The sequence below is a fragment of the Magnolia sinica genome, chromosome 11 (assembly GCF_029962835.1).
Source record: "Magnolia sinica isolate HGM2019 chromosome 11, MsV1, whole genome shotgun sequence".
Lineage (NCBI taxonomy): Eukaryota > Viridiplantae > Streptophyta > Magnoliopsida > Magnoliales > Magnoliaceae > Magnolia > Magnolia sinica.
The window spans coordinates 58821198-58830378 of record NC_080583.1 but is presented as its reverse complement, the minus strand read 5'-3'; the positions used below and the strand labels follow the sequence as shown (position 1 = coordinate 58830378).

Below are 9181 nucleotides of genomic sequence, written 5' to 3'. Positions count from 1 at the left end.
ATTGATGGACTTAAGAGTTAAGAGGATTGCCATATTTGGGGATTCCCAATTGGTGGTTAACCAAATGAATATAGATATAAATGTGAACGTAAAATATTGATCCCTTATCTAGTCATAGCTCGGAGGTTGCTTAGTTGTTTTAATGAAGCGACAGTAGAATTTTATCCAAGACCGGCCAATAGTGATGCTAATAAAATGGCACAGCTGGCCTCAAATCTTAGATTGCTGAAATGAGAGGATTGTGAAAGTCCAAGTGCGATCGTTATCGTCAGTGGAAACATGGAAACCGTGTGTAAATATCGGTAAGGTAAAAACATGCTCGGCCAATTGGCAATTATCCATAATTAAATACCTAAAAAGGTATAAGGGGTGAGCAAAAGCTCAAAAGAACGACACATAATTATGTTTTGATAAATGATGAGCAGTTCATAAAAGGGTATGATGGACTCCTTTTAAAATGCCTGAGTACCACAGAGGCTTTAAGAGTCGCAGGCAAAACTCATGAAGGTATCTGCAGAGCTCATGGCTGGAAGAAAAATGAGGATGTTAATTTGGCACTATGGATATTAGTGGCTGAATATGACATATGTTTGTGTTAAATATGCTCAAGGTTGGCGACCATGCTAGCAACATGGCCTGGTACTACATGTTCCAGCAATAGAATTGCATCTAATCATGAAACCATGGTCTTTTCAGGGACGGGACATGGATTTGATTAGTATGATTAAACCTCCATCATCAAAGGGTCATAAGTTCATCATGGTAGTGACCGAGTATTTTACAAAATGGGTAGAGGCCAAACCTATGAAAGAAGTTAGACATACTAATATAATCAATTTTATTTGAGAGAATACAATTAACAGATTTGGTATTCCATAATCGATTACGGTTAACAATGGGACAACATTCAATGTTGCCCCAGTTAAAGTCTTCGCTGAAGAGTATAAGATTAAAATCTTAAATTCATCACCATATATATGCACAAGGAAATGGCCAAGCAAAGGCGACAAATAAAATTCTTAAAAACATCATCAGAAAAATGATCGACGATAATATGAGGGCATGGCATTTGAAGTTATCAGAGGCGCTTTGGGTTTGTTGGAATTCTCTAAAGATAGGGACCAAAGTGACCCCTTTTGCTTTGACTTATGGTCATGATGCAGTTCTTCTAATAGAGATAATTGTTCCATCCTTAAGGGTTGCTTACCAAAATTAGCTAACCCTAAAAGAATTCACTGAGGCCATGCTGATTGAATTGGAAGAATTGGATTATGATCGATTAAAAGTGTTGGATGCCTTACAACGACATAAAGAGCTTGTCATAGGTATTTATAACAAGAAGGTAAAAGGAAAGTCTTTTGCCGAAGGCCAACTAGTCTGGAAAGTTATTTTACTGTTCAATGCTAGGGACAACGACGGATTTGGAAAATGGTCTCCAACATGGGATGACATATGTAGTCCATAAAGTTCTAAAAGGTGGGGCATGCATATTGAGGGATTTAGATGGCAATATCTCCCAATATCTCAAGAATTTTACTCCCTACATGTGGGAGACGTTAATGAAAAGTGTGGAAGAATTTTTATTTTTTATTTTTTTTAAAAAAAGAAGCCATGGTGTCTGGTTGAATTTAAAATCCTAAACAACAACACCAAGAAGTTAAAAAAAAAGGGCCGATGAATGAATCCTCATTTATAAGTTTGTTTATACAATTTAGAAAAAAAGGATTTAGGGTTTTAGAAAAGAAAACAAAGAGAGAGATAGCGTATATAAGACATCATCATCCGAGGCATTAATTGTTGCATGGTGATTAGAGCGAATTTTGAAACAAAAGCTGCTACAAAGATACAAAAATATTTCTCCATGCTACAAGTGATGCTCAATAACAGAGAATGATAGGATGGCAACATCAGTAGATATTTTTAAAAGCAGAAAATTTGACAAGTGTACAAAAGCAATTCATAACCACACTTCTGGCTATTCTTTGTTGAGTAGCCATAAATGTGAGGTGGCAGTGTTTGTACCAAATTCCATATGAATTAGGATAGTGTCGATTTTTTCCACATCATAAAGAAGAGATTTAAGAAGGAAGATAACACGGGGTTAAGGATCAACTCGTCTCCGGACATTTTCAGCATTATAGCTCTCTCAGCTAAAGATAGATGGTTGTCCCAACCACGTCAGCTTTTAAGTGCACGTTCATAATTAAGATCATGGTCATTAAAGTGTAATCACTTTCTTCCTAGTTGGTTGCACATGATGGAGCCATGTGGATGGATGATTATTCTCTCACCCTTCTCCTTGAAGCCTATAAATACCCAAAGCAAATATGAGAGAAAGAGAGACAACCCAATAACAAACACAACTATCAATCCAACGCAACGCTATGTATCTAAGCTTAGTTTTTCCCCTGCTCAGTAGTAGCGGACCCTTAACGTAGAATTAGGTCTAGTTCATTCCAACATATCTACCGGACCGACTTAGGTTGTAGCCAGTAGTTGTAATTCCCTTTTATTTGTGCATGCATGTCAGAACTGAAGGAAGACGGTAGTTTAGGAACCCGTGTACCTACACTCATACACTAGGCCGACCGTACATTGTCATTTTTGGTATTGCCTTTGCTTCGCTCATTAGTACACTGCTCTTGGAAGCACCCAAGTAGGCGATCCCTCATAGTGGTAATATATTCGCATATTTTCCAACCGCATCCATATCTTCTCCTTGTTCATTTCAACCACAAAACTGACCTTCACAAGTCCTTAGATTTCCAAGGAAAAAAAGAGCTCATTGGAGGAAGAGCCCCAACCTCCACTAATTGCCTAAGTAACGAGCGCACGACAATTGGCCGAATGGATGAATGGTTGAGCCGTGACCGAGTTACGCACTATTTCAACGCCAAGGGTCGGTGGTCACAGTTTGAATCAGACCCAATCGATTCTAGCATGCCCGCAACCCTTGCATGTGTTCCGTGCGACCGAATTCGAGGACCAACACAGATAAAGGAATTATATGATGGTAGATTGAAAGTTTGTATATAAGGTTGGCAATGGATATCCATTTACATGACTATTCGTTTCTAACCTTACCATCCACATCTTATTTTAAAATGTATTTGGAAGGATATAAAATACCAATCCTCCTTGAAAGATATTTTTTAATGAAGTTTGAATAATCGTATCAGACCATACTATCTCTACTATTCATAATTCCAAGAGAAGATAGACATTTTGGCTCACCCAATTAGTTTTAAGAGAGTTGTGGCCCTTTGAGATTTTGTGGGACATTATATGAGATCTTCAAGAAAGATAAGGTTATTTAAGAAAATTTGAAAATCTACATGCTTATAAACTAACAACTTAGATTTTACCATCTTCTCCCCTCCTTTTTATGTGTGAGTAACACCTTCCCATTTTTCTCTCTCCCCTCCAAAAATTTCTCCCGATTTTTCATTTCCTTCCTCTCTCTACATGCGTGCACGTGCTGTTACCCCTGGTAACCTTATTAAATGATAATGATTGAAAATAAGGCTTTATTTTAGAGCTTAGATTGGTTAGGACAAGGGGAAGAACATTGGTGGAGTCAATAAGAAAAGATTCGATGACCTATGGTCTAACTGAAGTTATGGCCCTTGATAGAGTGGAATGGTGAAAAAGGAATCAGGATTTCGAATCCCAATTCTGGCAGGTGCGTCACCTGCCAGGAAGTTCTACTTTGAGCAAAATTTCCTGATATTGCCATTTTACATGGCTTTCCCCACAAAACTAAATCCCAATTGAGATGGGAAAAGCACCGCAAACCCATCCATAATTGAAACTTAATGAAGTTCCATTTTTCGTTCTCCGCTTTCGAAAAATGCACATTGCCTGTTTCAGTGTATCTTAGTCAACTAGTGAGGAAAAAGATGAAGTTCACACTTTTATCTCCTTCAATGATCAGATCATACCTATATATTTAGGAACCTTTCATATAGTTCTCCCCCTAGTTGCATTAGGACACTTAGTCCAATCCATTGGTCTGGATTGTTCAATTGGTACAGATGCTTCTGATCGGACAAATGTTTATCATCTGATCAATGGCCTTTAATATGGACAGTGAAATCCATTTACACAAAAGTAGGTCAAATCAACAATTCAATCCATCTATTTGTTAGGGGTCCATCCTGGATAGCTTATGATTCTAAAGAATCAATTTTGTGAGGCAATTGTAACCATCGATCCCATCCATGGATAGGAAAAGGCCAAATCAAGGATGGATTGGATCATGGGATCGGTGTGATTTTTGCAGGCTAGACTATGAAATTTGCATTGTACCAAATTAACAGTCTATATCGATGGATTGGACTGTCTCAAGTGTCCCAATGCAACTAGGAGGGCTAAAATTTGCATTGGAGCATTTCTCAATCTCTATGTCATAAAAGAATAAATGGCCAGAGAGCCAATTTGACAGTTAATTTCATTTAAAACATGGACGCATGCCGATGCCTGTGAGAGATTAGTTAATGTTACATAGAGAAAAATAAAATAAAATCAAGTCCATCCCAAACTCAGAAACATATAGACAAACTTTGAAAATCAACACAAAAGAGATGAACAAAACATATGAGTTTGGAAAAGCATATGCAAGTATTCACAGATGTTTGTTGGAAGAAGAACATGATTCATGTAGCCGGCTCCAATTGGTTGGGATAGGGTTTAACCGATCCTCTATTTGGTCTATGATAAATCATAAAATAATCAGTTAGGCTATGTCTGATAGTGGGAAAAAGAGGAACCAGGACTTCCATCAATTGAATCCCAATTCTGACAGGGCACAATTCTATATCCCAATTGAGATCGGAAAGATGCCACGAACCCGTCCATAATTGAAACTAAACGAATGTTCCTTTTTCCCATTCTCTGCTTTTGAAAAATGGTCATTGCTTGTTTCAGTGTATCTCAGTCAACCAGTGAGGAAAAAGATGAAGTTCACATTTTTATCTCCTTCAATGATCAGATCATACCTACTATATTTAGGAACCTTTGTTATAGTTCTCCCTAGTTGCATTAGGACACTTAGTCCAATCCATTGGTCTGGATTGTTCATTTGGTACAGACGCTTTTGATCGGACAAATGTTAACCATCTGATCTATGGCCTTTAATATGGACAGTGAAATCCATTTACACAAAAGTAGTTCAAATCAACAATTCAATCCATCTATTTGTTAGGGGTCCATTATGGATAGCTTATGATTCTAAGAATCAATTCTGTAAGGCAATTGTTACCATCCCATCCATGGATTCTGGAAAAAAAAAATTGCAAAATCAAGGATGGATTAGATCATTCGATTGATGTGATTTTTGCAGGCTAGACTATGAAATTTGCATTGGACCAAATTAACAGTCTATATTAATGGAATGGACTGTCTTAATGTCCCAATGCACTAGAGCATTTCTCAATCTCTAAGTAGAGAAGAGAGGTGTTTTCTTCTAACAAAACATAGGGCATTCTCTATAATTTCCCATCTTTATTTTAGAAATTCTCAGATATAATGTGTCGTAAAAGAATCAATGGCCGGAGAGCCAATTTCTCAGTTAATTTCATTCAAAACATGGGACCCACAACCGATGCCTGTGACGATTTAGTTCATGTTGTAGAGAGGAAAAAAATCAAGTACATACCAAACTTGGCAACATATAGACGAACATTGAAAATCAACACAAAAGAACTGAACAAAACATATGAGTTTAGAAAAGCACATGCAAGTATTCGAAGATGTTTGTTGGAAGAAGAAGATGAAGATGGGCCCACCCACATCAATCTTTTGTTTTAAGAACTGACGATGAGGATGTTCGTTGGAAGAAGAAGAAGAAGAAGACTAGCCCACCCACATTATGATCTTTTGTTTTAAGAACCAATGATGAGGATGGATATCACACCGAGCATCAAAATCAGTGTCAGCACCAAAGCCCATATGCACCCGACCCGTTTCCTGCCTATCTTTCTCATCTCCTTTGCAGAGGCAAGATGTTCCGTTCCACTGCCAATGTAATTTCCAGCAAGAACCACGTTCAGTTCAATATCATCCATCTGTTCGCCTTGTGCCTCAATCAAAATGGCCATGTCGAGAAAGACCTGATTCAATTCCATCAAACTCCTTTGTATCTGTTTTACAGCCTCCTCCCTCTCTTGAATTTCTAGTTCCAACTCATCTTTCCTATCAAGAACCTGCATTTGCTGGCCCGCCGAAACCATCTGTTCAATGTTCTCTACATTGGTTTCTAGGTTGGAGGTGTTGAAGTGGCTCCTCTTAAGACCTTCTTTATGCTCAGACACAATCTGTTCTCTCAATGACTGAAAATCATTCATCATCTCCCGTAGCTTACTTCTTAGGCCATTCGTGACTGAAATTCTCGTCCTATCAACCGGGCTACCTTCCTTGTAAGCTGTTGAAACGCTGCGGTTAGTGATATTCGATTGGTCGAGAGCTTCTAATCTGCCTTTGATGATTCTTGCCTTACGAAGGATAGTGACCATGTCGGAATCCATTCGGTCTTTCAGTCCTCGAAAGACTTTCGTGCTGTGTGAGGATTTGGTCTCCTTATTGAGGCTTTGAAGGTCAAGGAGAAGGTTGGAGATAACTTCCATTTCAGCCTTGATTGCACCGACCTCTTCGAAAAATTGGGTGAGGTTCTCTTCATCTTCATGATCAGATCCCACTGGCTTGGTGTCTGGCCCAGCCTCAAGATCCCTCAATGCCTGTTTCTTAAGTTCCACATAATTGAGGAAGGATTTTGTCATAAGATCATTCATCTTTTCAATGTATTCACTAGAAACGCACCTGCATTAAAAACATAAGTAAGAAAGAAAAGCAAGATCATGGCATTTGGATAATGCACAAATAATTGAATTGCGAATTTCATTTTAAAACCATTGTTACAACATTTCCTAGAGTTTATAATGAGGAAGAACCTTGTATTCACATTTTCCCAAAAACTTATCCAAATTTTTTTTTAAAAAAAAAAAGAAAAGAAAAGAAAAGAAAATTAGACCTATGATTTAGGTGTCGATCGAACCCATCATCAGTCTCTAAATATTAAGCTATGGCTTGTTTGGGAGCCAGTTAAAAATGAGTTTTTCTCATTTTAGTTAATCATCGCTTTTTCGTAAAGATTAAATTAATCTTGATAACCAACAATTGTGATCACTAGGACATATTATGATTCGAACGGTCATCGTTCTTGAGACCTGTAATCGGATCATAATTGTTCAGGGACCTGTAATCGGATCACAATCATTCCCGGGACTTCTAATCGATTAAATCAATCTTGATAACCAACAATTGTGATCTCTGGGACATGATTACAATTAACTAAAATGAGATGAACTCTTTTTAAGTGGCACCCAAACAGGCCTCAATGGAGTTGGGAAATGGTAAATTTGATTATGGGAAACCGATACATTCATCTGGTGATCTATGCTCAAATTGGAGTTATGGCATAGCAGCCTTGATCCAGGTTGTCCTTAAGGTGAGTCCCAGTGCAGATGTATGACTTTCTGCCAATTGCACTGATTTGGATGAGCCTACACATCGGATAGGTGAAAAGGTCCCTAGCCTAGGTGAAGGAGGGTTCATGTCAGCATGGGTCTGCCAAACAATCACTACGCTTGTAGCTCTGAATTGGCCAAAAAAAAAAAAACAGAATTTTCAAAAGCCGACCCCCCATAGCTGGGATGATGATGATGAATGTGGACCATTCCAGTGTTTCTTTTATAATTGGTTTGTAGTCCAATACAAATGAACGACCACAGTGCCACCTTAGATTTCCCCAGAATGACTGACAGATGGTGGGGTAAACCTGATGAACGGTCTGGATCATGGACAGTAGTACCATGCATTTGCACCAGATTAATAAATCGATGTTCAGATTCCTGGTTTGGTTACCCCAATGGAGAATACCTAACCCAATGGAGAATACCCGAATATTTTCAAATATTTTTGATGTAATGATATGATCCCTCAAATAGAGAATGTGCAGAGTGTACTTGGGTTTTCAATTTTGTATGAGAGGGACCACTGAAAGTTTGTGCGGAAGAGTGGACCCTCAAGGTCTGACGGTCTACATGATATGGGACATCCACAAAGCCGAGGATGATGGGTCTAATCACTCCTCTAATTCCACGGTATAAATGGCCTCAGATTATGATATATGGCTTAGATCAGATAAACTAGATGGACAAATATTAATATCTAAATTATCTCTCTCTTCTCATTTATACGGAAGGAGGGGGAGTTTAGATCTCCCCATCTAAATATTCATTTAAAGTTGAATTTATAATTCAACTTGAAATAAAGAAAGAAAAATGATTAGAAAAAAAAAGAGGCTAAACTTCATGAGACCCACCACTAGTGATTGACCACCAGTGGGCCCCACTGGCCCATGTCCAACAATCACATGATCCCGTGAATACTTGTGGCCCACTATACCACGCCACGAATTCTCCTCCATAGGAGAATCTAACATTTAATAATGGGCTGTGAATAGATGGTTAAACATTTAACAAAAAACCAAGCCCAAGATCGGTGGATAAGATCTTTCAAACTGGGAGATTTTCAAGTCTGAGTCTATCCACGGTGGATTGATAACTGAAACATTGGCCCACTAGTAGAAAATGGAAAACCCGATTATCCGATGCATATTCTTAGGTCGAAAAAAAAGAATATGGGTGAATACCTAATTTCTTTCAAGGCTAACAACCTGATTTGTGTCTGGTGACAAAAAGTTTTATTTTTACAGGATAGGAATCTCCTTGGAAAGAGATATATGATCAAAACAACTGGAGAAACATTCAGATAATCTGAATCCTGTAAACAGGATGGAATACATGCAAACAGATAAAGACCAGAATCATAAATTCAATCTGAGAGAAAAATACCTGCGAAAATTTCAAAGCCGGAGCCCCTGACACTGCCGGACCGAGAGAGAGAAAGAGAGAGAGAGAGAGAGAGAGAGAGAGAGAGAGAGAGAGAGAGAGAGAGAGAGAGAGAGAGAGTCGAGAGAGAGAGAGAGAGAGAGAGAGAGAGAGAGAGAGAGAGGGAATGAGGAGAGTCCAATTTTCAAACGCCAAACGGCCGTTATGGTTCGTTTCGAATCCGCTTCGGCGGATCGCCTGCGAAAGCCTCTCCAGTAGGAACTTCTACGACA

General features: G+C 38.6%; 1 protein-coding gene across 1 annotated transcript; it reads right to left on the bottom strand.

The window, feature by feature from the left end:
* Positions 1 to 5603: 5603 nt before the first annotated feature.
* On the bottom strand, positions 5604 to 8981 carry LOC131219197 (syntaxin-112). Its single transcript, XM_058214207.1, has 2 exons — positions 8913 to 8981; positions 5604 to 6816 (listed from the first exon to the last, which is right to left on the bottom strand). Exon 2 carries the CDS (start codon positions 6786 to 6788, stop codon positions 5883 to 5885), a length of 906 nt encoding a protein of 301 aa, XP_058070190.1. The 5' UTR covers positions 6789 to 6816; positions 8913 to 8981; the 3' UTR covers positions 5604 to 5882.
* Between the last annotated feature and the right edge of the window lie 200 nt (positions 8982 to 9181).

What these genes read in the sequence shown, in the direction of transcription:
- LOC131219197 (XM_058214207.1), bottom strand. Translation starts at nt 6,788, where the DNA reads ATGAATGATCTTATGACAAAATCCTTCCTCAATTATGTGGAACTTAAG.